The sequence below is a fragment of the Manis pentadactyla genome, chromosome 4, assembly GCF_030020395.1.
Source record: "Manis pentadactyla isolate mManPen7 chromosome 4, mManPen7.hap1, whole genome shotgun sequence".
NCBI lineage: Eukaryota > Metazoa > Chordata > Mammalia > Pholidota > Manidae > Manis > Manis pentadactyla.
Window position 1 is genome coordinate 20,687,122 of NC_080022.1, and position 27,563 is coordinate 20,714,684.

The window sequence follows — 27,563 nt, forward strand, 5'->3', positions numbered from 1 at the left end:
AATAGGGGTTTATCATTTTGGGGTTATTTATCTATGAAAAATGGGTTAATCATTCTACTGTAGAGTGGTATTTTTCTGTGTATAAGCTGAGACTGGTTTTTGTGACTTTTATCTGGGTTTTTATCTTCAGTGTACAAATATGGTGAATGAGGTCCTCATTTCCTCTCAGTTTGGTGTTGCATAGCTTTTCAGAAATAAAGAGCATTTCAGTTATTTTCCATAGGATAGCTGTTCCTAGAATAGCTATGTTTTACCCAGGAATGTTCTTAAAGAAATTTGTTAAATTTAATAGTAATGTTTCTTTTTAAAAACTGAGCAATGACGTTAGTGTTCAACAGTAAAGGAATAATTAAATAAATTACATATTGCCACTCCATGTTACATGGGAATTAAAAGAGACATTTAGGAAGAGTGTATAATAACAAAATTTTGTATGCTGAAATGTTAACAGAAAAACATCAAATACCATACAGTATTATCCCAATTGTGTCAAACTGCAATATGCATAGGTAAAAGATCAGAAGGAAATACAATATAAATGTCAACAATTTTATCTGTGGGTGATTATTTTATTTTTGCTTATCTGTATTTTTTTAGTGAACGTAAAATTTTATAATATGTTTAATAAAACCTTTATTAAAATACACATGCAGAAATAACTTACTTTATTATAATGCCTAACAGCATAGGTATAAAGGGTGCCTTTGCAAAAATGTATTTGGGGACCTGAAATTTTGCACTACTGTGTCGCATTGCTAACTGGAGATTTAGGGGAGGTTTCTGCGTATGGATAGAGTTAATTTTGAATTACAGGAAGGCAGATTTATGAAGCACTCTTGGAGTCTTAGATATGAAAAGTTATACTTGTTTCACGAGTGTCTTTTTTACATATTTTTCTCTTCAGAAAAAGTCTCGCAAGAAGATCTGTATCCTGGTGCTTGTCCTGTCAGTGATTATTGTAATCTTGGGACTTATTATCTGGCAAGTTAGTAAATGAAGTGATTGCCTCAGAGCCTTCTCCTGCTGACCTGTTTTCAAGGGCAACTGCTTGTTAAAGTTTTGCCAGAACAAACTGATCTCAAGAAGAAAGCATACACCAGAACGTCCTATGATAATTTAGTTAGAAGCTAACTACTAACTAGTCCTTGGAATTAATGACTTTGGAGACAGTATCAATTTATGTATACATTTTATTGATTTCTCAAATTAGGAATTAATTCATGTGGATTTTGCTTTCTCTTGTATTCTGATCACCTTTCATCCCAAGTATTTACTGAAAATTCCATTTTAGATATTGTTTTGACAGGTGACACTACAGTCTTGTAATATTGTCTTTTTACGTGTATATAAGATTTACCTTTTTACTGGCAACTGAGGTAGAATTATTTTCTGGAACCCAGCATATTGGAGTTGGTCAGGTACTATATAACAAGCCAGCACTTTGTATTATTTTACATTTTTAATTTGAATTTCTGAGAAGTCTGTTCTCTATCTGCTTTGAAAGATTTTGGCCATGTAACTAGAAAGTAAAAAATTGCACATGTGATCCAGATTAAAATTATCTATTTGAGCTGGCCAGTTGTTGGGGTACATGTTAATATGGGTTTAAAGCTTATTATCTTTTAGTGCCGTCCACAACAGCTCATCCACACTAAACCATCTCATTCACTTTTTGAAGAGGTTAATTTAATTAACATTACTATATTATGTGGGGGTCCCTCTCCCCCTGTCTGTATAGAAAGGGAGAATTAGACAAAGCATGCTTTTGGAAAGCGAATAGAAATTGTTTGGAATGATTTAATCTTTTTGTTGTTGTTCACTTGTGGTTCTACATTCCTGGTGAATAATGAATGTTGCTGTCAAAAGGCTACTACCCCCAACCCTGTAAGGGTTGGTGGGCATTTGATGTCAGGAAGATTTTAAAAGCTAGACTGAAGTTGATTTAAGATTTAGTCCTGTGAACCTGGTAATAAAGCAAAGAAAAGGTTCATTTTTATAAATAATACTGGTTTGGAATAGTGGTGTCAGACTTACCCTAATTTATGAACAAGAGATTTAATCTCTCCATGAATAGTTTTAGACAAAAAATGTTTCAATAAAAGATTGCTGTCTTGTAATATAAATGTTGTCCTCTTCCCTTTTTCAGAGGTCTAGAGCAGCTAAAGGAATATAATTTCTTTAGGCTCTCACACAAATGTGAATTTCAGTTCAATAATTTCAGTTCATCCTTTAGTGAATTAGAGGATTTAGCTATCCTGGATATATTTATATTCATTTCTTCCACTCCCTTCAGTGTTACTTAATCTTCTTTAAACTAATGTGAATAGTGGGTAAACAAGGGCCCAATGCATACGTTTCTTTGCACTCTTTCACAAATAAACATCTTAAAAACTTTCTTAGTAAATTTTTATGAGTTAAATCCTAATGCAGTAGGTATTAGATAATGTGCTATCCAGAGAAAAACAGAACTGTAAGAAAATCAGGTGAGGATTGGTTTAGGGGTGGCTTCGGTGCTGCTTTCCATTCCTCGAAAAAGAGGATGGAGCTATTGGGGTGTCACAGGGGTCCACGCAATAGTTTCAGAGCCAGTTCCTTGTTTCTACAATCACTGCTCCTTCAGCTGCAAATTACAGCTACACTTGGATATATCATTTGTAACATTACAGCAAGAAAAAAGTTGATTGTGAAAAGCGATTTCAGTTTAGAGAAAATGAATCTACCGTAGTTGTATTCTGTAATACTTTGTAATCCAGTGGCAGTGGTAGTAGTGGTCATGGGTAGCAAATACGAATTTGGCCTGGAGTTTATCGTAGTTGCCAAGAGGTTCTGCTAGATGGTCTGAATAAACCTGTTCACAGAATCCTTCTCTTTGCTCTGTTCATCATTTTAGGAAAACCATAGGCTAGCACAGTGGTTTGTAACCAGGGTTTCACATTAGAAACTTAAAAAATACTTAAACCTAGGTGCCTGTGTTACAGGGTTCTAACTTAGTTTGGAGTATATCCTGAACATGGACACTTACAAAAGCTCCAGATAATTCTCATGTGTAACCATAGTTGAGAATCATTGGTTTGGAGGTCAAAAACTAGAGAGTGGTAGAGAAGGCCTGAATAATTTTATCTCTGCTATTAACCTGCTATAGGTATTTGACAAGTCATTCAACCCATAGGCCCCAAGTTTTCTCAATAGCTCTTTTCTAGCTATAAAATTCTGTGATTATAAGGACCACAGGGGTTTGGTCTGAACATAGAAATTCTATGTTTGTCTCTGTATTCCCCTCCTTTTCTCCTCCCCCTTTCTCCTTTATGGAATGTTCCAGAAATACTGGGCAGATCTAGCATTCTCCAAGTGAGTTAAAACTGTAGTACTGTACTAGGTAAAGTAGAAATGTCATGCTGGCAACTTCACCTGGGGATGTTCTAGAATGAGAACTTGTTAGCTGCTAGAGTGATGCTCCCAGAGCAGGTTTGTTTTATTTTGCTAAAAGGTGGTGATACACTGCCTTGTACCATTGGGTAAAATCAAATTGAAATTACTGTTGTATCAGTGCAAAGTAAAATGCCCTGAACTTCCACCATTTTTTTTTAAATTGAAGTATAACTGATGAAATATTATATTAGTTTCAGGTATATAACATAGTGATTTGATGTTTATATACATTATAAAATTATCACCACAATAAGTCTACTCACCATCTGTTACCATACAAAGTGTTTATTATATTCCCTATGCTGTACATTACACCCCTGTGTTTTGTTTATTTTATAACTGGAAGATTATACTTAATCCCCTTCACCTATTTCATCCATCCCTTACCCCTCTCCCCTCTGGCAACCAACAGTTTGTACTGTTTATGAGTCTGTTTCTGTTTTGTTTGTTAATTTGTTTTTTAGATTCCATATGTAAGTGAAATCATGATACTCATCTTTTTCTGACTTGTTTCACTTAGCATAATACCCTCTAGGTCTATCCATGTTGTCACAAAAGGCAAGATTCCAATCTTTTTTTTTGGCTAACATTCTATCACACACACACATCTTTATCCATTCATCTAGTCACTGATGGACACTCGTTGCTTCCATAGTTTGTCTATTGTAGATAATGCTGCAAAGGACATAGGGGTGCACAGATTTTTTGAATCACTGTTTTCAATTTCTTAGGATAAATTCTAGAAATGGAATTACTGGATCATATGGCATTTCTATTTTTAATTTTTTAAGGAACCTCCATACTCTTTCCATAATGGCTGCACCAATTTACATTCCCACCAACTTTGTAGGAGTGTTCCTTTTTCTTCATGTCCTCACCAATACTTGTTATTTCTTGTCTTTTTGATATTAGCCATTCTGACAGGTGTGAGGTGATACCTCATTGTGGTTTCGATTTGCATTTTCCTGTTAATGATGTTGAGCATCTTTTCATCTGTTTGTTGGCTGTCTGTATGTCTTCTTTAGAAAATGTCTATTCAGGTTCTCTGCTCATTTTAATTGGATTTTAAAAAAATAATGAGTTGTAGGAATTCTTGTATATTTTGGATGTTAGCCCCTTATTGGATATATCATTTACAAATATCTTCTCCATTTGGTAGGTTGCCTTTTCATTTTGTCAATAGTTTCTTCTGCTGTGCAAAAAGCTTTTAAGTTTGATACAGTTCTATTTGTTTATTTTTACTTTTGTTGTCCTTGCCTGAAGAGACAGATCCAAAAAATATTACTAAGACCAATGTCAAAGAGCCTTACTGCCTGTTTTTTCCTCTACGAGTTTTATGCTTTCATGTCTTACATTTAAGTCTTTAATCCATTTTGAGTTTATTTTTGTACATAGTGTAAGAAAGAGGGGTCCAGTTTCATTCTTTTGTGTATAACTTTCCATTTTCCTGCCACCATCAATTGAAGAGACTGTCTTTTTCACATTCTATATTCTTGCCTCCTTTGTTGTAATTAATCGATGGTGTAAGAGTGGGTTTATTTCTGGTCTCTCTGTTCTTTCTATTCCTGTGCCAGTACTGTAATGTTTTGATTCTGTAACTTTGTAGTATAGTTTGAAATCTGGGCACATGATACCGCCAGCTTTGTTCTTTCTCAAGACTCCATTTTTTCCCCCTGCAGCTCCAGAAGCTGTCTTTACTCATGAGAATGAAACTTTTGCTTCTGGTCACTACATGCAAACCAGAACCCAACTCAGATTTCAGTCTATATTGTTTCCTAGAGCTAGGAATCACCTGCTTCCTCACTGCTTTTCTAAATATGTTAAGTGTATCCCTAGATTTCAAAGGATTTTTCAATATTGTTTTCTGTGCTATGAAATACAACTACTTTAAACTCTCTGTCTTAACTATGAAATGGTTTGAAAGGTTTTGATTCCAATCCTACTTTCAGGCCAACTGAAGTAGTTCATTTTACTGCTTAACTGAAATGATATTTGATTGACAATGCAGCACTTAATTTTCAAAGGATAAACTTGAAACTATAGAATTTGTAATGTTAGATTGTGATCAAGGACCAAGTTTTTACCAGTCCATGGACAAATGAGAAAAATGATGTAGTGAGTCTGAACTAATGACCTTCCAACTTTAAAAAAAAGATATTTCAAGATTATAAAAATGAAAAGGTAGTGTTAGATGGCAGTCTGCATTTTTAAATCTCCTTAGTTGGCAATATAAAAGTTGATGTTCCTATATTACTTCTGTTTTTCCTGGCCCATGACATCTCTAGAGTCTGTGAACGCTCATCTAGACTAGACCCATCATTTAATAACTGAGGGAGCTGAGGCCAGGAATGGCAATCTAATACAGGATTAAAGGTTTGAGGAAGTGCTGTGCATGCAAATAGTATTCATAGGGTAATATTTGAGCCCTTACTACCAGTAATTTACTATGCTACATGTTAAACGTTTCACATTTTACATTTATAATTTTATAGCCACAGAACCACCTAGGAGATGTCTTTTTCTTGTCTCCATGTTTTATACAGTAGTAAACTGAGGCATAGTAAGTAACCTGCCCATAGACACATGATTTAGGAGTGGTGGAGCAATGATTTTATTCTCAAGCACTCAGACTTAAATACCACACATCTTTAAGACACTGTACACTGTCTCCATGCATCACTGATAAAAACTATCCTGCTCACCACCTCTTTCATGAAGCTTTCTCTAAAACTGGAGTAGAGGCAGTTTCTACCCAATGTTTCAAGAACATCCTCTGTCAGCACCTTGTGAATTTTCTATTTCACCACCCAGCTTACGTGAAGCCTCCTGCTTTAGCTGTCTATACACAATCACATTTTTTTCAGTACCTCTATTTTGATCACTCATATATCAAAGATGTTTGAAAAAAGGTTTCTGACATCAATATGCTCCTAATGTCTTTAGATTCTATTCTAAGGAAGTCTTAAAGTCAAAGAAATTAATCTTTATAGAGATAGCAAAATCCAAAGGCAGCTAGCCCATCAGTCTTTCCATTTGAACAGGTTAAGGGTCTAGACTGCTGTCCTCCAGTTTGCTGATCTGTACTGACATCATTGGTGCCCAAAGAGCATTTTGCTTTATAAGGCCTAGGTAAGTGTAAGGTGTCATTACATCAGAGGCTAGTGTGAATTTCAGCTGTGCTAGAAACAGGGAACATGGCTAAGGAGTAAAGAATTATAAGGGTAAGAATATAGCTTTAGGTTTCTTGGGTGTATAGTCAGCACTTTAGAAAAGATTAAATAGTGGACCAGACAGAAGCTGAGAAATTGAAAGGCAAAGTTAACAAAATGTTACCAGGTTATTGACAGCTAGAAGTGATTTCAACACAATCTTATGCCTGAAAAAGGGTATGGAACCTCAAAGGCATACATAATTTATGTACATAAAAAGTACTTTGTTCTTTTCTGTTACAATCAAAACACTTTTGAGACTAATTCTGTCTCAAGACCCATGTCCTTGTGTTCAAAGTGGGGAGCACATAGCCTGCTTTCTCGAAACTAAGTTTAGAATTTGTATTTTTTCCATCAGTCTAGTCGTTCTTTGGATCACAAGGCTGGAAAGGATATTAACAAGTCATTTGATAAGTGATCTGATGAGCAGTTAGCATCCTTGGGATGAGTTTATTGTGCTTTTGAGGGCCAGAGGAAAAGGTTATTCCCCTACCTGCCTAAGAGTTCATTAAAAAATCCAAGTTAGTATTACGGTGCAGTTAAATATTGATGCCTGGAGATGTCACCAAGGGCAAAGTCTTGAACAGGCTGATGATCAATTTAATGTCTCCACGACTGTTAGCAGGGAGTCAAAAGAAATAACTTCATCATAGAGATAAATTGCTGTGCAGTGCCTCTTTCTGGGTGAACAATAACTTTGCAATTGGTTTCCTTAAAAAAGAAGATAATCCATATTTTCTACAAAAATGAAAATGTGTTGGGTATCAATTGCATGTTGATAATAAATATGATTGTAACAACATCTAATAAGTGTGATAGACTGTGGTGATTACGGAGCATGGCCTTTGGCATCAGATTTAGGTTTGAATTCAATGCACCATTTGTTCTAGGGTGAGGCTGGGCAACTCAGTGTCTCTGCACCTCCCCTTGGGGATCAAAATAATACCTATCTCAAGAATGTTGTTAAGCTTAAATGAGACGATCCTTACAAAATACATACTTGCCCACATAAGTAAGCACTCAATAGACAGAGGCCCTGCAGATGGTCACTCAGACAGCTGCTGGCCTAGGGCAGGCCTGAATTCTAACGTTTCTTTGCGCCGTCTAGTTACTATGACCAAAATCTAAAAATCCAAAGAGGCCACGACTTAACCATTTCATTTATACACATTTAAGATTTGGACGCCTGCCTTGTGATTGGGTCTGCCCTTTGTTCCAGTTTGTGCAGTTTTCATAAACACTAGATGACTCCCCTGAAGAAGTTTCCCTGATAATCTACGGAAACCCTCAAGGCTCGGATTTGGATTAGGAAGGGTTAGTGAGTAAGGGTGCATGCAGCTCTGCGGAGAAGGGCCGGAGGAGAGACAGAATGAGTGATCACTCGGAGCTGCCCTCTAGCTTCTCTCCAGGTTGGGGTCGAGGGCTGACAGTGCGAGCCCAGTGCAAGGACGGAATTGGAAGGTTTTAGAGCCCAGGAGCGTGTTTGCAGGAGGGCAAGCGGGAGACCGGTAATCCGTCTGACAAGCCCCTTTTCCTCAGACACCTTCCAGCCAAAGAAATCCCAATATCTGGAGACACTTCCAGAGAACGCCAACTGTCTCAAACACTGAAATAAACCCCAAAGGATCCACCGCCACTAGAAGTGCACAGGGCCTGCGTGCGTATGCGTGTGAGTGCGCGCGCGTACGCACAGGCTGCTGGGATGCCGGCCCTCCCCTCTGGGGCTTCCAGTTTCCCGGCGTGCTTCGGGCCCGCCAAATGGGAGGGGGAGACGCAAGATGGCGGCAGCCGCGAACTCCGGCTCCAGCCTCCCGCTGTTCGACTGCCCGACCTGGTGAGTGGTGAGGCGACCAGGGCTGGAGTGGCTTGGCCTCGGCTGGCCTGTGCTGGTAGGGCGGCTCATTTCTCGCAGCTAGCCGACCAGCTCAGATACCCTGGGACTGACTAGAGGAGAATTGTCCGTCGGGCCGGGCGGCGTGTGAAGTAGGAAGCCTGGAGCCCGGGCCCAGGAACTGAGGAAACCCAGAGTTGGGGGTCCGAGGCATTCGCTTAGTCAGTTCCTTGGGCGATCGGCCGGTTGCCGGGGCTCTTCGGGGCCTTTGTCCCGAACTTACCCAACTCCTGACTGAGTGCTTGGTGCTCCTGAGGAGCACGGTGCCTGTCCCCCTACTCTGTGTCCCGAGCGCTCACGAGCCAGCGTCCCCACCTCAGCCCAAGCTCAGAGCCCCGCGTCCCAGTCTTTGCTGCACCCCGCCACGTGAGGTACTTGTCTGTTTCCCTCAGACTGGGAGCCCTCTGAGGGAAGGGACGGATCTCACCTACCCTTTGGTTCTCAGCGACCAGTTCAAAGCTGGGTACAAGTTAGCATCAGTAATTGTTGGAATAAACCCCTACCAACCCATCTCACGTTCTTAGGAATAATGGAATAATTTAATTTAATCTTTGAGTAGGGTCCAAGATGAATAACTATGAATTGCCTTGCAAGGAGATCCATCCGAGTTAGGGCTGTTTCTGCTGTAGCTCATCACAGTATTTGTTATTCGTCTCTGTCTCTCGTTATATTGAGATTCTCAAGGGCGAGGGCTATTTCATCTTTATATTCCCAGCCCCTGTACTGTAGTAGGAGTTCAGAAAGCATGTTTTGGATGTAGCATTCCTTTCCCTGTTTCCTGGGCAAAATGGACTTTCATCCAGTGCACTATACTTCTCAGCAACTGCAGTAGAGGAGTTGGGCAGGATTGTGAGCTGACTGTTGCATCTTTGATTAGATGGATGAGGATGCATTTTTGTGTGTGTGCAAATGTAGGTAAGGGCTCCGACAAGATTGTTCATCAAACTTCAAAGGAGCAAACACAGGAAACAAGTAATTGTGTGGCTCTTCTCTGGGTCCCTTTGCACTTTGGTAACACCCAGTTGCTTCAGTCTACAAATACTGTGTCCATTATGGTCCCTTGCTGTATTGATTTCAGAAGTTGGATCAGGGCAGTTAGCTTATGGTTAGAAGAGACTGTTTGAAATAACCATTTCCTCAGAGACAGGTATGTACTACTTGGAGCTTTGACATATGTGTATCCCCCTTAAATGGTGTGGTTATAGGAGTAAAAAGTTCCCTTAAACATGCCATTGTAGGAAGACTTGTTCAGTGGTAACCGGTATTTTTTGTATTTATTGGTACTTGGGCATGATTTTGGATTTCCTTATCTCCCTAATTACATACCTCTGATTTGGTCTCAGAGCTCAGGACAGTACCCTCTTCTTATTCTGTGATGAGACTAAACTGGATTAGTCCACAACACCAGCTGATTTGCTCTACCTTTATATGGTATTAGTGGTAGTGGCAAATCTTAAATTCAAGCTCCAAGTGACCAGACTACTCCACCTGTAGTACTTGGACTCTTTGTGCTGCATTCTCTCTGAGGTAGATATCAAGTGCTAAAATACAGGTTTCCTTGGTGCCGCTCTAAATACAGATCCACTAAAATCTGTTTTAGAGCGATTGAATCACTAAGGAAGTGTCAAATGTAGAAAGGAGCCGTAATAATAGTGAAGTAGATGACATTTCTGCTTGAACATGAACTAATTATAGGCTGGTAGGAGAGCTGCAATGTTGAATGGGACAGTAATTATAAATGGCATTTATGAACATTCTGAAAATGCCTTTTTCACTCTTATTTTTTAGGGCAGGTAAACCCCCACCTGGTTTACATCTGGATGTAGTCAAAGGAGACAAACTAATTGAGGTATGGAAATACATATCTTCCCTTTTTTCCCCCACTACACTAAACATTTTTGCAAGTGACTCACTTTTCCACCCCCTCTCCTGTGCTTGTTTTCCAGAAATGCTACTTTCGTTCACCCTGGGGTTTTTTTCCTACTCAAAGCACATGGTGATATAACATATTCAAACCTCATGTCTCCCACAGACACTCAGGTTTTTAAGATTTCCCTCACCTTCCAAATGAAGGAGTTTAATAGGTTGTTGTCCTGGGCCCCAATTAAACTGGAATCCCTATAACTTGATGAATTCTATCTCTCTGAGTATATGAAGTTGTGTGGAAAGAAGGTGCAAGACATGCAATAATGAAGAAGAAAGTGAACGATGTAGATTGAGTTTAACTTTTAAGCTGCTTTTATCAGGTTCAGGCCCAAGCCCTTCAAAGAAGTATAGTAAACTGAGATGCTTGCTCAAAATAGAGAGTGGAATAATGATGAAATTCATTCATTCAAAACATCTATTGAGTGCTTACTATGTGCCAGTCATTGTGCTCAGCATAGGGACAAGAGTCAACAGAATGAATAAGGTTTCTATCCTCAAAGAAATTGAGATGATGGGAAATACACAATCACACACACAAAAATTATATAATTATAACTGGAATAAGTATTCTAAAGGAAAAGTTTAGCAGAATTCCAGCTTTTATACAAGTCTCTAGAATGAACACCATGTAGAAATTCAAGAGAACATAAATTTTGATTAGCTATTAGGCTGTGTAAGGTTTTTTTTCAATCCTTATGGTACCATTTAGTTACCAAGAAATGGGGATTAAGCCCACTGTGACCACAGAGTCATGAGTCCCCATGTCATAGACCAATTCTATGTTTGCTTGCTCTGGTAGAATTTAGTTAGGTTCAGGGCCCCATTACTTAGTGCAGTCATTTTTCTTTGGTGTATATGTAAAGTAAAAACATGGCATTTCATGACTGTAAAACTATCTGTGAGATCTTCTGAGGGATTTTCTATAAATACATGTTGTCACTTTCAGGATATTGTAGAGATACCCAGGTATTTTGCAAAGATTTAAGATGTGAGTTGTGATGAATTCTGTTATCAAGTCATCATACCCTTAGCCAGTTGCTTAGAGCCCCTTTGTCATAGGTTCTTCTGTCTTAAAGGTCCACAAAACATCAAGGTCTTTCAAGGAAATGATTTAGCCAAAATGACTGTAAAATTTTTTTTACTGTAGACTATTACACAGATACAAAATTTTGTGACTAACTAGCTTGAAGACATATAGGAATCTATTTTGTTAACTAGAATTTAGTAAATTTTTAGTTGGCAACAGGAAGAAGCAGACAAGGCCTAGTCTTAATGAGAATATCATGTTCCTTTGTGAAATAATTTATATCTTCAAAGCACCCTAACTTCTCAAACATCCCTCTGATTATTGGTTTCCATTAACTGATACTTATTCTCTACCTTTCCTTGCTCTTAGGTGTGCTGAGTTGCCATACGATTGTCGAGTTACAATCCTTAGACATCATTGTATTGTCTCTGAGAGGAATAGACCTGAGATGTGTTTATTTTTTAAGGATTTAGGCAGCACTTGATACTAACCGAGCTATCTGTATCCTTGCCTTGTGACAAAGGCTTGTGATGTGTTGTGATAGCTGGGTTTAAGAAGTGCAACATTAAAACAAAAGCCATGAGTCTTTTAAGCCCGGTGTGTAAAGATACACTCTGAGTTATAACTCAGAGGCACAACTGGATAGTGGTACTAGCCTCCGCTGGTCAGGAAATTGTGGCTTTAGTGACTATTGAAAGAGCAGTGTATTATTTTATTCACTTGGACAGAAGCAGCACGTTGTCTTAAGAATTAACCCATCCTTGATTCTAAGACATACTCCTTTCCCTCTACATTTTAACATTTTTGTAATTGAGATGCCTTTAATAACGAATACATATTTAATTTGGAGGCCTTTTGTCTTTTTTCTCCTCTAAACACCTAAATCTCTGGTATGTCTTTGGCACCTTAGGGTCATAGAAATTTGGTCAGTGTTAGAACCCAAGAGCAGGTGAGGTCATCTTACATGTTTCCTTGAGACCAGCCTGTGAGCACTGTGGTTAGCAAATTTAAGTTTGTGAAGACATAATCTGCTGCATGTAAATATGAATGAGAAATTCAATGAGATTTAGTCTACATGGATATTACCTAGACAAGCAAGGTATTGAAATTTCAGGGCTCTCTCATTTCTGATGCAATGTCTTACTTTTAACCCAGGTCTTGAAACTTGGGTCTACACAGACATGGGTTTGATTGTCTGATTGAGCTGTCAAGCTGTTGGTGCTCCACAGCAGTGTGGGCCTGGGACAAGCTCTGCCAACAGCAGAGGGGCACTGCTGAACAGTTTCCCAGAGGTGACCCACATATGTAGCTAGTTTAAACCGATTGAGCCTTGCTAAGCTTGAAAGAAACTGAGTGATTATTTAAAGAAAAATTGAGGATGTGACCCGTCGTACTTGTTCATTCCTTAAAATGTTCCTTGCCATCTGGTGTTTTTTTGATGCAGGTGGAGTGAAGAAAATACATAATGCAGGGGCTAAAAGAGTTTAGACTGTGAAGTCAGGCAGACCTGAATTTCTAATCCAGTTTACAAGTAAAATAGTCCCCCCTTATCCACAGTTTTGCTTTTCGAGTTTCAGTTACCTGTGGTCAACTGGGTGACCCTCCTTCTGACATACTGTCAGGTCAGCAGTAGCCTAATGCTACATCACAAGGCCAGTGTCATTCAGCTCACTTCATCTCATCACTTAGGCATTTTATCATTTCACATCATCACAAGAAGGAAGAGTACACTACAGTAAGATATTTTGAGAAATCACATTCACATAACTTTCATTGCAGTATAGTTATACTTGTTCTATTTTATTATTAGTTATTGTTAATCTATTACTATGTCTAATTTATAAATTAAACTTTATCATAGGTAGTATATATGGGAAAAAGCAGTGTGTGTATACACACACACACATACATATACCTATATATATACACACACATACATGTGTGTGTGTGTGTGTGTGTGTGTAAAAAAGGGTTCATATCCATAGTTTCAGGCATCCACTGGGGGTCCTGTAATGTATCCCTTGCAGACAAGGGGCTACTACTATATTCAGCTGTGTGAATTTAAATGTGTTAATTCTTAATGCCTCAATTTTGTCATCTATAAAAATTAGGAACCTCACAGAGCCAGTGTGAGAATGAAATGATGTAGCCTAAGACTGACCGTATGGTGTGTAGCATGAGTGCTCAGCAGTCGTCATTATTGTTAGTGCATGAGGTATATTTCTGGTGTCTTCAGGGGAGCATTAAAGCATAGGGGAGGGGAGCATAGTAGCCCTGTGGATTCAGTGACATAGCGAGGAACGAAATAAGAACTTCTTGAGTCTTAGCCTGGTACCATACAAACTTGAGTATATTTCTCTTCTCAGCTTTGTACTCTTCTCTCAGGGGTTTTAGGAGTATAGTGTGAAATGTGAACTAGAGCTTAAGGAGACCTTGTGTTTAGAGGAAAAACACAACATATTCAAATGAGGGTTATTCTTCAAAATGGTCAAATTGTAGACTTTCAGAACTGGAAGGAGTGTTGGCAGTAATTCATCTGTGACAGCCCAGTCTGTAACCAGTCCGGGGCAGAGGCTTAAGAGAAAAGTAAGGATAGTTAGTGAGTTTTCCATAAAGCTAAATTCGGCTCAAAGCATACTTATTTGCTGTTAAAATGCCCTTTCTCTGCTGGTGGGAATGTAAGCTAGTTCAACCATTGTGAAAAGCAATATGGAGGTTCCTCAAAAAACTAAAAATAGAAATACCATTTGACCCCAGAATCCCACTCCTTGGAATATACCCAAAGAATACAACTTCTCAGATTCAAAAAGACATATGCACCTCTATGTTTATTGCAGCACTATTTACAATAGCCAAGATATGGAAGCAACCTAAGTGTCCATCTGTAGATGAATGGATAAAGAAGAGGTGATACATACACACAATGGAATACTATTCAGCCATAAGAAAGAAACAAATCCTACCATTTGCAACAACATAGAAGGAGCTGCAGGACATAATGCTCAGTGAAATAAGCCAGGCGGAGAAAGACAAATGCCAAATGATTTCCCTCATTTGTGGAGTATATCAATGAAGCAAAACTGAAGGAACAAACTAGCAGCAGACTCAGAGACTCCAAGAATGAACTAGTGGTTACCGAAGAGGAGGGGTGGGGGAGGGCGGGTGGGGAGGGAGGGAGAAGGGGACTGAAGGGTATTATGTTTAGTACACATGGTGTGGGGGATCACGGGGAGAACAGTGTATCATAGAGAAGGGACATAGTGGATCTGTGGCATCTTACTACACTGATGGACAGTGACTGCATTGGGGTATGGGTGGGAACTTGATAATATGGGTAAATGTAGTAACTACATTGTTTTTTTCATGTGAAACCTTCATAAGAGTGTATATCAATCATACCTTAATTAAAAAAATGTAAAAAAAAAAAGCCCTTTCTCTTATATTATGATGATACTAATCAGTGACAGTTTTTTTTAATGTCCTTATTTGGCGAAATGAAAAGTTAACAATGCTATATGAACCTCTTCTCTCCCAACAGTTTTTTAATAATCATATGCTGGCTTGTGAATCCCCTTTTCTGCTATTATATTGGGGTATTACATAGTTTTATTTTTTTCCAGTGCTACAGCAGTGTCTAGAAGCATTTTGGAGCTCTTCTCTTAGAATCATTTCAGACCCACAGCACATTGTTTAGAGTCATTAGTATTGCAAGTCACTCGCACCTGAGTTTAAATCCCGTATCTGCCACTTAACTACCTGGACCACCTTGGATGAGTGGCTTCATCTCTAAGTCTATTTTCTTATATGTAACAATAGAGGTGATATTTGCTTCACAGAGTTGCTTGGAGGATCAGGTAAGATAATGCTTAAAATACCTAGCAAAAATAGTTGTTCAGTAAATGCTGATCCCTAAACCCCACTACCCAAAACCTGGACAATTTTTGCCCTGTGAGATAATTCCATATTTGCACACAGCAAGTACTCATTTAGATTTAAGTTGGAGTAATACTTTTTTGTGGCCAAAGTGAAATGGGACAATAAAATTAGATTTAGAGGCTCATACAATGATATCTAACGTAATTCCAGTTCCTAAAGAGGGTTCCAAAAATAACTTTGACCCTATGGCAGTATGATTAAAATATAAATAGGTGTTTACACCTCTTTCCTTTCCTAATCAATTGGTAATCTTCCTTTGAATGTATATTTTCTGAAAAGCAGTCTTAGTACTTCATTGACATGCTTTGTGCTTCTTGTTTTCTGCTTGACCCTAAATTAAGATGCAAATGAAATCTCAAATTTCCAGTGGATAGAATACAACCAGTCTTACAAGCCACTTTCATGTAATAGAATTAAGAAAAGTTATTTTCATAGCATCACAAGACATTTGACCACTGTATTTGGGGAGATTAATTGCCATCCATGCCCCTCCCCTCCAAAATGTTAGTTAATTCCAAGTTCTTTATCTTGAAGAATAGTGGGAAATAATCTCTTTTCACCTTAGCAAGGAATTTACTCAAGATCCTCTACTTAATAGATTGGAAGAATTTTTGCTAAACTCTGTTGAAACAAGATTTAAATAATATTTAATTTAATATTTATTTAGAAACTGATTATTGATGAGAAGAAGTATTACTTATTTGGGAGAAATCCTGATTTGTGTGACTTTACCATTGACCACCAGTCTTGCTCTCGGGTCCACGCTGCCTTGGTCTACCACAAGCATCTGAAGAGAGTTTTCCTAATAGATCTCAACAGTAGTAAGTAACTCACATCCATCCTGTTTCACACATTCCCTTCTGGACAATGTGAAAATGCTCTTTCTGTTCTTCAGTTTCAAATTCGTGTTTTATTGATATCAAGAAAGAAGTTTAATGTTTGATTTTTAAATCAGCCCTTCTCTATTCCTATGATATCTCCTGTTTTCCGAAATAATTGGTGACTGGAGAGAGAAGAGAGTTTTGGGGAGCACTGTCTTGAAGGAGGCAATAGATATATGTAGAGAACAAAAAAAGTACCCAGGAATTAGAGACTGTATTTAAGTGTTTATAGACCCATAATAAACTGTGGTCCAGTTTAAGCAGAAGCTGTGATTAGCTCCCTTAATGTAGTGATGCAGAACATTAAAAAATACTGTCTTTTGAGCAAAATTTACTTTATAATGGGTTCTTTATCCCAGTTACATTTTGCTTTGATCACTAATAATACCAATTTTACTTCTGTGAGCACACGCCAGCTGATAAGATTTTCAGCTTTGCCAAAGATAATCCCAGAAATGCAGTTGAGATTTGATTGCACTGGGCCCTGAAGTCTGTTTATTTTGCCTATATATAAATACAGCGTAAAATGTAAAGAAGCCCGTCTCCTGGGCGCTGGTCTTGTTGTACTCCTTCCCGTCTCTCCCGAGACATACACACCACCCTGCTCTGTTTATATAGTGGTTTTGGAGAGCCCTGTCTCACAAGTACTTACTTGCGAATTTATCTCATCTTTTCTTTCCATTTCATAACATGCAGAATGCAGACATGGAAAAATATTCAGACTCTCCAGTAGGATTTTGGCTTGCCTTGACATTGATGTGCACCTGTTTCAGCCAACCTTCTGTCTTGTTCTTGGGGAAACCCAAGCATAACTGCCACCAGGCCATCAATTCCTATGTTCCTTAGGCTTGGGGCTGGAGAGGTCAGACCACAGCAATGCCTGTCTCCTGCCTCGAGATGGCATGGCTATTGCTGGGTTGGAGCCATGCCTGCTGGATCCAGAATGGAGCCAAGCCTGTCTGGCAGGAGAGAACAAGCAGTGGTATTTGTTACATGGGGTAACAGTAGGTCCGAAGATGTGTAAGAAATCCACTGAAGAGATTCAAGACTCAGTGAAGGAGTTTCCTTTTCATTGCGTCCCATGACAAGGGATGCAAAGTGGACCCAGTGCCATTTTCATTTTAAAAAGCAAAACTGACGTACTGGGAGGACCTGCTCTCCCTTCTACAACTCAGGTTGGTTTCTCTCTCTCACACACATTTCTGATTTGGTTATTCCCAGCACACGGCACTTTCTTGGGTCATATTCGGTTGGAACCTCACAAGCCTCAGCAAATCCCCATCGATTCCACAGTCTCATTTGGTGCATCCACAAGGGCATACACTCTACGTGAGAAGCCTCAGACATTGCCATCGGCTGTGAAAGGAGATGAGAAGATGGGTGGAGAGGATGATGAACTCAAGGGCTTACTGGGGCTTCCAGAGGAGGAAACCGAGCTTGATGTAATTCCATGTCTATGTCACTGTCTTTGTCTTTTGGGCTCTTGGTTTTTACACTATGTAGCTGTTCTCTGTAGCTTGAAATGCCAGTGGCTTAGCAGTAGGAGGTTTTCTTGAGCCTAGTAATGGGCCTTTGCCACTTTGGCAACATAGTGTGGTCAGGTGTAACACACTTTGGAGAGCTACATTGTGTGGGTTTGGGTATGTATGACCAGGGCAAACAAGGAGACTGGGTCTCCTGCCAGTAGACCCTCTGGGTGTCTTGGGCACCTCCACTGGATGTTAGAAGCCAAGGCTGGGAGTTTAAAGTTTCCAAGAGCTGCACTGTCCAATGGAGTAGCTACCAACCACATTTCAAGTACTCAGTGGTCACGTGTGGCTAGTGACTACCATATTGAATAGCATGGATAGAGAACATTTCCAAGAAGTTCATTTGGACAGCACTGGCTTAGAGAGACTGAAGCTTTTATTCATTTACATTGCTTTTTTTTTTATATTGTCCAAAATAGCCCAGGAATCTTCTGAATAAAAACTAGACTGCTTTTGTTCTTAATGGGGCTGGCTGCTCTGAAAGCCATGAACTTTACGAGATTTAATTTTAAGGTGCTGTGGTTTTCCTTTGCTAGAGGCTGACCCAGTGGTTTGTGATGTGGCTGTTGTCCTTTGCATGTCAATCCTGCACGGGTGTAACTGGTCTCTTCATAGTCTCTTCAGGTAGACCGATGCAAGCATGTCCCTAACCACCCACGTGCATTTACTTTTCGTATACACTAAGTTTCCCAGCCAGGAGGAAGAAAAGCACAGTAGAAATCTTTAAATTTTAAAGTTTTTTTTTTTTTTTTCCTAAAAAAGTTAGCCTCATACCTCACTGGCAGTCATTCTTGCCCATTTCTCCACCAGGCTGCTTCCATGCTTCCGTGTCTTTTAAGTTCAGTATATTAGGTCCCTCCTGGGCCTTCGTTCTCAAGACATTTGGAATATCTCAAATTGCAGTGCAGATTGGAGTAAGTCTGCCAGATTGGGAAGAGGCAGGCAGCAGTGGTGAGGCCAAGTTAACCACTGAGGTGGGTGCTTGGTCATGAATAGAAGAGGAGCTGTACCCAGGAATGGGCAGTGACAGAATATTAACACCAAATATTAAGTGCATTAGCAGTCCTTAGGAGTTTTGTTATTTATTTATTTATTTCCTTATGAATTTTAAAGGAGAAAACTGTCAATTGTCCTTTCTCATCTCTGTTTTTTTACTTCAAAACTATTCTTGGAGTTCTTCTTAGCCATATTCCTTTATTTCTCAACATGATAGCCTTTCTCCTAAAAAAACACCAAAACCTGAACTTGCATGTTTGCACAGATGACCTGTTCTCAGCTCCAGGCCTTTACTTCCTTTTGAGTATCACTGCCCCATTAGTCAGGATGTTCCACATTCTATTAAAGGAGGCTTATTAATACCAGCAGTCTAGGGACAGTAGTGAATCTCTTCTGGTACAGAAGAGAATTTTGTCTGCCTGGGGAGGTCAAGGTTAGCCCCTAAGGCCTTTCTGCCCTTTATTTAGTAATATATTCTCCTTCAAATTCCCTGCATACTGACTCCTGTCTTTCCTGTGTGAACCTTGGCCTAGAACTTGACAGAGTTCAACACTGCCCACAACAAGCGGATTTCCACCCTCACCATTGAGGAGGGGAATCTGGATATTCAGAGACCAAAGAGGAAGAGGAAGAACTCACGGGTGACTTTCAGTGAGGATGATGAGATCATTAATCCAGGTGAGGTATCTTCCTAGTTTCTTCTGATGAAAAGACTATAGTCTCAGTGTACACAACCTGTAGGTCAGTTGTAGTATTTCTCAACAAGGTTTAGGATAATAGATGCCATATTAAGGGGAGATACTACTTACAGTTTATTGGTGGAATACCCACAACACTCAAACGTCATCCAGTTGCAGTGTGGAAGAACTAGCTAAAGTAGGACTGTCTAGTTCAGTATACAGAGCAAGGCTGTAATTCTCTGCTGACCCAGTATGTCTGTGACACAAGAGGTTTAAGTGAAGTATAGGTGTTTGATGTCTTTACCTCAAAGCAGAACATGTTATTATGGGGTTCTGAGAATGATTGGTAACTCTAGGATTGGAAAATCTTCTGCCACTGTTAACCACATTGATGACTTGGCTCTGTAAGGAGTAATTTACAGAAGTTTGTATGGAAATGTCAGTAAGACGAGAGCATTAGTTTATGGGACGGCCACTAAATTTACCAGTTTGTTCCACCATTCAACATTCATTTATTGGGCTCGTGTCATATCTCAGATATTCTGATAGGTAGATAACATAGAGCTGGGAAATAGAGTTTATGCAATGAAGATGGTATTGGGATTCATAAAACCTTGTTTGAAAATAAATCTCAATGGATGGAAAAAAGGTTCCCAGACTAACAAGTTGTTTTTATTTCCTAAATTGAAATGCAATGAGAATGACTTTCAAGTCCTCTATTTAGGTTCAAAATATTGAGTATTTAAATGGAGAAGATCTCCTACAGTGACAGCTGATGAAAAAAAGATGTAGCAGTGTCAGTTAATTGAAATGCAGTCTGAGTCATCAGGGGATGTGAAAACTAATCAAGAGCTGTAATAGAAGGATGGGGGTCAGTAACCCACTGGCCTGCATTTGAGTAGAAGTCATCCAGATGTGTTACTAAATGCAAGCATGGTCCACCCAGGGGTTATGTGGTCCTGGGAGGAGGAGATGCATGGCTAGGGAAGAATGGTTCCCTGAATGTGGGGAGTACAGGGGGAGCATGTGTGAAGGAGAGCAGGTTGGAGGAGGCACGGCCACTGTGGTCGGATATTTACAGGGCTAGCCTTAGGGAAAAGGAGTGGACAAACCAGAGCCTGGGGGTAGCAAGTATTTGGCTCAGTATACAAAGCAACAATGATTTTTTCTCATATTTAGAAGAAGAATTAAAAGGATTCCTCTAAAAATGGGGACATTCATTCTAGTGATAGCAAGTTCACTTCCTGATGGAGTGTGAGGTGTAATGGATTAATTCTCAAGTAGTGACACCTGAGGGAAATGTTTCGGCAGGGGCTGGATGACCAACCTGGAAAGCTTATTTCTGGGCCACAGAACTTAATTACATGAGTTTCTAGGGGGTCGAACCTAGCAATTTGTAATTTTAAACAAGCTCTTGGTTGTACTGATGAACACCCATCAATTTGGGAGTTACTGGGCTAGACTGTCTTTTAAGTCTCTTTGCAGATTCAGGGTCTCATCTACTCTATTTTTCTCACTGACAATTACTTCCCTGGAGCTTCATTAAGGCAGTCTGTTCTGGCAGAGGATTGCATGGTGGTTCAGAGCACGGCCTCTGAAATCAGAGGGTCCATCTTTGAAATTCACTTCTCCACTTAGGAACTTTGTAACCTTTGTCAAGTGACTTAACAGACTGCTGGCCTCACAGGGTGGGTGGGGAGATGAAATGATTAATACATGTAAAAATACTTCAGATAAGTGCTTGGCATTCAGTAAACCCTGGATAGATGTTAGCCGTTATCTCTATCATCTGCCTCCCCTTTTACCCATGTAACTTTTCCTATACCAGAAGTAGGCTTAGCAAGGAATTTGTTGGTAGATCTTCCAGGAGCAGAGAGATCTTGGAGCAGGTGTATCTTCTCTCTAGGAGGAGAATGGCTAGAGAGTGAGGAGCAGGTGAGAGGCCTGAGCACCATTCAGCCAGCACAGGGCAGGGTCCCCCAGAGACGCTTAGCCCCCGCCTCCACGGGCCTGTTGTGCGAGTGGGGCATACCCTTTATTAGCCACTCCTCTAGGGCTCCAGTTGCTCTTGTGCTTCATTTAGGTTTTCCTTGCTGAAGGGATGATTGGAACAGGGTTCCTAGAGGGATGAAAGAAAGGGTAAGGATGCCTTTTTTAAAGACCTTGTCTCCTTCCTGATCAGCCTGGATATCTTTTTCTTTCTTCTTCCACATGGAAGCCATTTGTTCATTCACTCATTTGTTGAAAAAAATTGGTTGTGAGCGTAACACCAGGGCATGTTCTTTAGAGGCATCCTAATATGTGAAAAGCCAGACTTAAGCCAGGGGTTAATTATTTAAATGAAATGGGGAATCTTTGTTTTTCAAAGGATTTCATAGGAGTGTGTTTTTAAATAGCAAGCGCCCTCGTTATATTTAAAGTAAGATGTACAGCATTTATAAGGGAACAATTATTTTCCTACCACTGAAAGGGGGTTGAAGTAGGTTGGAGCACTTTTCTCTAGTAATGATAATAAGTTTGTGCCTGCCTGTTCCCACACATTCAGCCTTCCGTGAGAAAACTTGGTCATTCTAGGTGACCCAGCACCGTAGTCCTGTCTGTACTACAGGAACACTGTTTTCACCTCTTGAAACCCCTCTACTATGCTGTAGCCTATCTGGCTTTACAGCTGTAAACTCCTTAAAGGCAGGATATCTTGCTCTTTATTCCCATGCCTGATGTCCAGTAAGGCATGAGAGAGTGGCTGACTGCAAGCACATTCCTTCCTTGGTCCTAGTGCTTTCTCCCTGCAGAGTGAGTGAACCTGGAGGCTTTCTAGGGTCTAGTAGTGTGTGGGTAAGCTGTAAAATGGAGCTCCTCTCCACTCTGCCTGGACGGAGAGTGAGGGTTCAGATCCTTTAGGAAAAGTCTTGATTATGTACAGGTCAAAGGCCAAGTTAAGTTGAAAGCCCTTGGTCTCCATATTAATTCTATTATCTGCTAGTGAGCGAGCATTAACCAGGTGTCTGGTGTGTGACCTCCTATTTTATCACTAATGGGATTGATAATATGTGCTCTTGGGGTTCTCCCCTACAAAGAGGAAAGTGTGTGGAATGGGAAAGAACTTGGGGAAGGCAACACAGCCTAGTGGTCCAGAGCACCATATTTCTGGCTGACTGGACTCAGATCCTGGCTCTTCTATCCTCCAGCAGGGGACTGGGCCAGCACTTCTCTTCCAAGCCTGAGTTTGTTTTCTTTTCTGTTAAATGTTTTTGTAGTTGTACTTACCTCACAGGGTTATTGTGAGGGTTTAACACAGTGCGCGGCACAACAGTAAGCACTGAGGCATAGCTGTGTGTTGCGGTCTTCCTGTGAGCTGTGATTGCCTGCTTGGCGGTGAGCCTTGTGTCTTGTCATCCTGTCGTTGGAGCACCAAACTAACCCTTCCCTTGCCTCTTACCACAGAGGATGTGGATCCCTCAGTTGGTCGCTTCCGGAACATGGTGCAGACTGCAGTGGTCCCAGTTAAGGTAGGAAGCACATTATAACAATATCTGAAATGCTATAAAGTCTGGTTTAAAACCCAGTCTTTTATGTGTAGGTAAGTGTTAGATATGTGCTTAATTTTAAAACATAGTCTTTGCTCCTCCATTTTTTATCCTGTGGAAATACTTCTGCCCTATCTGTGTCTAGAGGACCTTGGAGTGCATTAGAAATGCTACAGGTGACCAGCCTGCGTGATGCTGTGTGTAGAATATGATGTGATGTGAGTCTATAAATTTACCTCTGAGCAGGGTGCAGAGGCCGACCTTTTTTTTAGCCGTTCCCTCCTGACTCAGAGTAAGTCATTAGATGAGGAGAGGTGGTGGTGCATTTTTGCATGGCACCTCTGGCTTTTGCCATGCCTTTATTGTTGTGAATGGGAATGGCGCAGATAGGAAAGGCAGCCCAGATCTGGATTAACTTTAAAGATCAGGTATGTTAGAGAACAAAGAAGTGGAAGCTTCAGAGATACTCTGATTGCTCAACATGTGGAGGAACTACCTGTCAGCCAGGACTGACAAGAGGGAGGGAACAGATGGCCCCTTGAAATAGTGACATCCCTGTTCAGAGGTGTTGCGAAGTGACTGGAAGATGCTGGCCAGAGGTGCTCTAGAGAGTTTGTTTTTAAAAGAATTTTTAGAATGTATTAGACTAGATTGATAAAATGTGTCAAATTTCAGGATTAGTCTTTGTTTAATCCAGAAGGAGTCGAGGAATGAGGGGGATTCTTTTGTGAACTTTAGTGTGGAAAAGCGCAAGGTGGAATTTTTCTGTCACTTGATAGCATTCATGCCACATTCCCCCTTGAGCTCTTTTCTCTCTCTTTTTTCCTTTTAAACCAACAGATATTTTTATAGTTGACCCTTGAACAACTCAGGGGTTAGAGGTCTGATCCCCTGCACAGTCGAAAATCTGCATATAACTTGACTCCCCAAAGCTTTACTCCTAATAGCTTACTGTTGACCGGAAGCCTTACCAATAACAAAAACAGCCAATTAACACATAACTTGTATGTTATATGTATTATGTACTGTATTCTTACCACAAAGCTAGAGAAAAGAAAATGAAAGTGTTTTTTTAAATTGTCACAGACCTCCAAAAAAATTTCCAATGTATTTATTGAAAAAAATCCATGTGTAAGTAGACCTGTCCAGTTCAAACGCATGTTGTTTAAGAGTCCACTGTACTTTTATGTCGGTTTTATTGTGGTATACTTTACATACCATAAGATGCGCTCATTATAAGTATACAGTTTGAGTTTTGACAAGTGTATACACCTAGCTAACCACCACCATATATGATGTATAGGTGATTTCCATCATTCCAGGAAGTTCCCTCATATCCCTTTGCTATATACTTCCCTCCTAATCCCAGCCCACCAGTAAATTGCTTTCAGTTGCTGAGATTTGTTTTGCTTTCAGATTAATGTTTAAAAATTGGGCTTCCAACATGAAGATACTAACTTCCTATTTTCCCTCCAAAAAAGATAAATTTTAATGCCTTCTTCCACCTGCTATCACCTCCGTTTCCTAAAAGGGCATATTAACAGAAAGAGGGAGGCATATGACCTTAGGATGAAGAGTAGACACTTAAAGTGGATCAGTTGTACTCTAGGAAAAGCCCACACATTGCCTCATTTTTCTCCGTGTGGCATAGGATGGTGAATGCTTTGTGTGTGGCAGTGTTTGGGAGCCATCACATTACACAACCACTGTCAGGTCTCCTCAGACCCTGAGATTTCAGGACAGTGAAATAAGTTTCCTGAGAAACAAAACAAGTTAGAGGCTTAGGGGCCTTCCCCTTGTTTTCTAGGGCTGGGATAGAAAAGGCTAATTAACACAACTCTTGTGCCTCACCTCTTATCTCCTCTGCTTCTTGTAACCACAGAAAAAGCGGATGGAGGGCCCTGGCTCCCTAGGCCTGGAGGAAACAGGGAGCAGGCGCATGCAGAACTTTGCATTCAGTGGCGGACTCTATGGGGGCCTGCCTCCCACACACAGTGAAGCCGGCTCCCAGCCACATGGCATCCACGGGACAGCACTCATTGGTGGCTTGCCCATGCCATACCCGAACCTTGCCCCAGATGTAGACTTGACTCCCGTTGTGCCGTCAGCTGTGAATATGAACCCCGCACCAAACCCTGCGGTCTATAACCCTGAAGCTGTCAACGAGCCCAAGAAGAAAAAATATGCAAAAGAGGCTTGGCCGGGCAAGAAGCCCACACCTTCCTTACTGATTTGATGTTTTTGGTCATGGAATAGGGTGGGATTGGGTTGGGAATAGGGTGGAAGGGTGATGGGGGAGCTAATGAGCTAGGGAGAACAACGTTCCGTGTGTGCGGTATCGTCTTTCAGAATGTCTCCTGGGGTCCTGACCATGTATTGTTAAAACAGGTTGGGGTTGAAGCATCCCATAAAGGCCTGTCTTCAGAACCTTCAGTGTAGAGAACTGTGTCAAACATCCTTTTAAATAGGCGTAACATTTAAAGGCCTAAACATTCTCAGGCCTCACATTATCTTTTTATTTTCTCCCTTACTAGGATCGTTGTTATTTAAAGTCATACACCCAGGGAAAGACCCCAGGCCCTCAGGTCAAATCTGGAGCTGTGGAGGTGACAACAGAATTGCCGGCCTTGAGGGTCCAGCAGCCTAATTTAATTTACTGTCCCTGCAAGTCCCAGGTAGCAGGAGGGTAGCCGTGGATCCCGGGGTGATTAAAAAGAGCATTTAGAATTCTTCAGCTAAGCTAAGGTTTAAACTCAAACATGTTTACCTGGGTCAGTGGTTTTGAGGTCCAGTAGTTAGGCTTTCTCTTTTGTCCTGTCTGTTGGAATGAGAGCATTTTGATTTTCCTTCCTCTGTGACCAGTGCCACAGACACAGGTTGATAGTTATAAACTCACAGTATTGTTTTTTGAACTTCACCTGTTTTTCTTGTCAAACCTGGGTGCTCTACTTGCCGAAGTTTCTCGTTTGATTCCAGAGTACTGTCCTCTACTCTAATGCATTACTTTCCTTTTCAAGTGTAATGAAGGCAATTCTTAAAGGATCTGACCAGTTAGAGCAATTCCAATTAAAAAGGAAAAGATTTTACTTTGCAAATAACTGATGTCTCGAAGGACGTTTGTAGATGTTGGTTCAGAGGCTCTTCCCCCCCTTTGACAGAGAGCTCTTGTCATCCAGACTCCAAGACTAGACCTGGCTAACAAGCATAGGAGGCGAAGGTAGGAAACATTATATGAACTTTGTACAGAGATTTGTACATTTGTGTAATAGGCCTTTTCACGCTTTATGTGTAGCTTTTTACCTGTAACCTTTATTACATTGTAAATTAAACGTAACTTTTGTCATTCGGGTGTAGTCTGCTTTGTTTGCCATTACCGATTCCCACTCCCATTAGGGAATGTTTGTCAGAGGTGCAGGTGTTGGCCTTGGGAGGTGATGCTCTGTCCTTATTTTACTACCACAAATAAAAATGATCCCTGATGAATGCAGAAATTCTAATTAAGGATTCCAGTCTGCATCCTGAAGCCTGCCAAGCAAAGTGGGCCAAGGGGTGCTGCTGACGTTCATCAGAAGGCAGAACCACAGACCTGACGGGGGAGACTGGGCGCTGGGGCATTTGTCCTGGGCTGCACATGGTGGACACCTGCTCTCTGGTTATAGCTGCAGGCATGTGAACTGTAGCTCATGTGGCAGGAGAGCAAAAGGAAGCTGAAGCTGAGTAAGTAGCAGGAGTTCAAGCAGAGTTTGTGTTGAACGGATGTGTCCTGGTAACAAGAACCTCGTGCACTTTGTGTGTGCTGAGACTTACATCTGGCTTTGTGATGAAGATGGCAACTAGGTTCCAAATCCCATGGGTTGCAAGTGCGGACTTGTGGCAGGAGCAGCCTGCTAAAGAACAGAGATCTGTAAAACCACAGCTGCACAAGAAGTTGACTTCTTAGCTGGCTTCTGTGAAAATGCACGTCCTGGGACCGCTTCCTCTCTGCAGTGAAGGTTACTGTTGGTCTGGTAGCCGCCACTCACCGAGCACCTACCTCCCTGCCACCATTTACAGCATGTCATTTAATGCCTGTAGTCCTAAGAGGAATACCGTTTATCCCCACTCTACAGATGAGAAAACAGGTTCAGGAAAAAATTAGCTCCCCTGAGATCCCACTGTAGTGATGTCAGGATCAAAACTAGTCCAAATCCAGAGCCTGGGCATGGGTTTACACAGCCACCAGGATGAGTTGAAGTGAAGGATGTACTTGGCCCATGGGTGGCATCATGTGCTTTGGAGGCTGTAGCTATATTTATTTGTAGCTAGGTGTTCATTTTGAAGTTTTTAAAAGAGATGTCTTCCAAATTGCACAACTTATCTGGAAGGATATTTGGATTTAGATCTAGTTTCCATAGTAAAGCAAGTCCTGGTGAGAGAGATTATGCCACACATTATTTGGTTTCAGAATTTGAGTTGCAGAAAAGCATGCGTTTGGTGTCTTGGACAAAGCTCAATGGAGAGAACATCAGAACCTGCAAAGCTGTATCTTCCCC

The 27,563-nt window shown here is 40.6% G+C and overlaps 2 protein-coding genes and 1 non-coding gene across 6 annotated transcripts in view; all 3 read left to right on the forward strand.

Moving 5' to 3' along the window:
* Nucleotides 1-7,440, forward strand: part of STX12 (syntaxin 12) — a 46,021-nt gene extending 38,581 nt beyond the window's left edge. The window contains exon 9 of the mRNA XM_036914947.2: nt 905-7,440. Within this exon, the coding sequence (XP_036770842.1) occupies nt 905-997 (93 nt within the window). The 3' untranslated portion in view covers nt 998-7,440. The remainder of the gene's footprint in view (nt 1-904) is intronic.
* Nucleotides 7,441-8,317: 877 nt separating this feature from the next.
* PPP1R8 (protein phosphatase 1 regulatory subunit 8) lies at nt 8,318-26,374 on the forward strand. 4 transcript variants are annotated; one of them, XM_036914951.2, is made up of 7 exons: nt 8,319-8,472; nt 10,318-10,378; nt 16,086-16,239; nt 17,521-17,741; nt 19,358-19,502; nt 22,949-23,013; nt 24,914-26,374. In XM_036914951.2, the coding sequence occupies exons 1-7, from the start codon at nt 8,417-8,419 to the stop codon at nt 25,265-25,267; spliced, it is 1,056 nt and encodes a 351-aa protein (XP_036770846.1). In that variant the 5' UTR covers nt 8,319-8,416; the 3' UTR covers nt 25,268-26,374. The 4 variants fall into 4 exon arrangements, with proteins under 4 accessions (XP_036770847.1, XP_036770846.1, XP_036770844.1 ...); XM_036914949.2 differs by lacking the exon at nt 10,318-10,378 and having other exon boundaries at nt 8,356-8,472; XM_036914952.2 differs by lacking the exons at nt 16,086-16,239; nt 17,521-17,741 and having other exon boundaries at nt 8,318-8,472.
* Nucleotides 11,957-12,122, forward strand: LOC118927157 (small Cajal body-specific RNA 1). Its single transcript, XR_005030732.1, has one exon. It is a non-coding gene; the product is annotated as a small Cajal body-specific RNA 1 (non-coding RNA).
* Nucleotides 26,375-27,563: the final 1,189 nt, after the last annotated feature.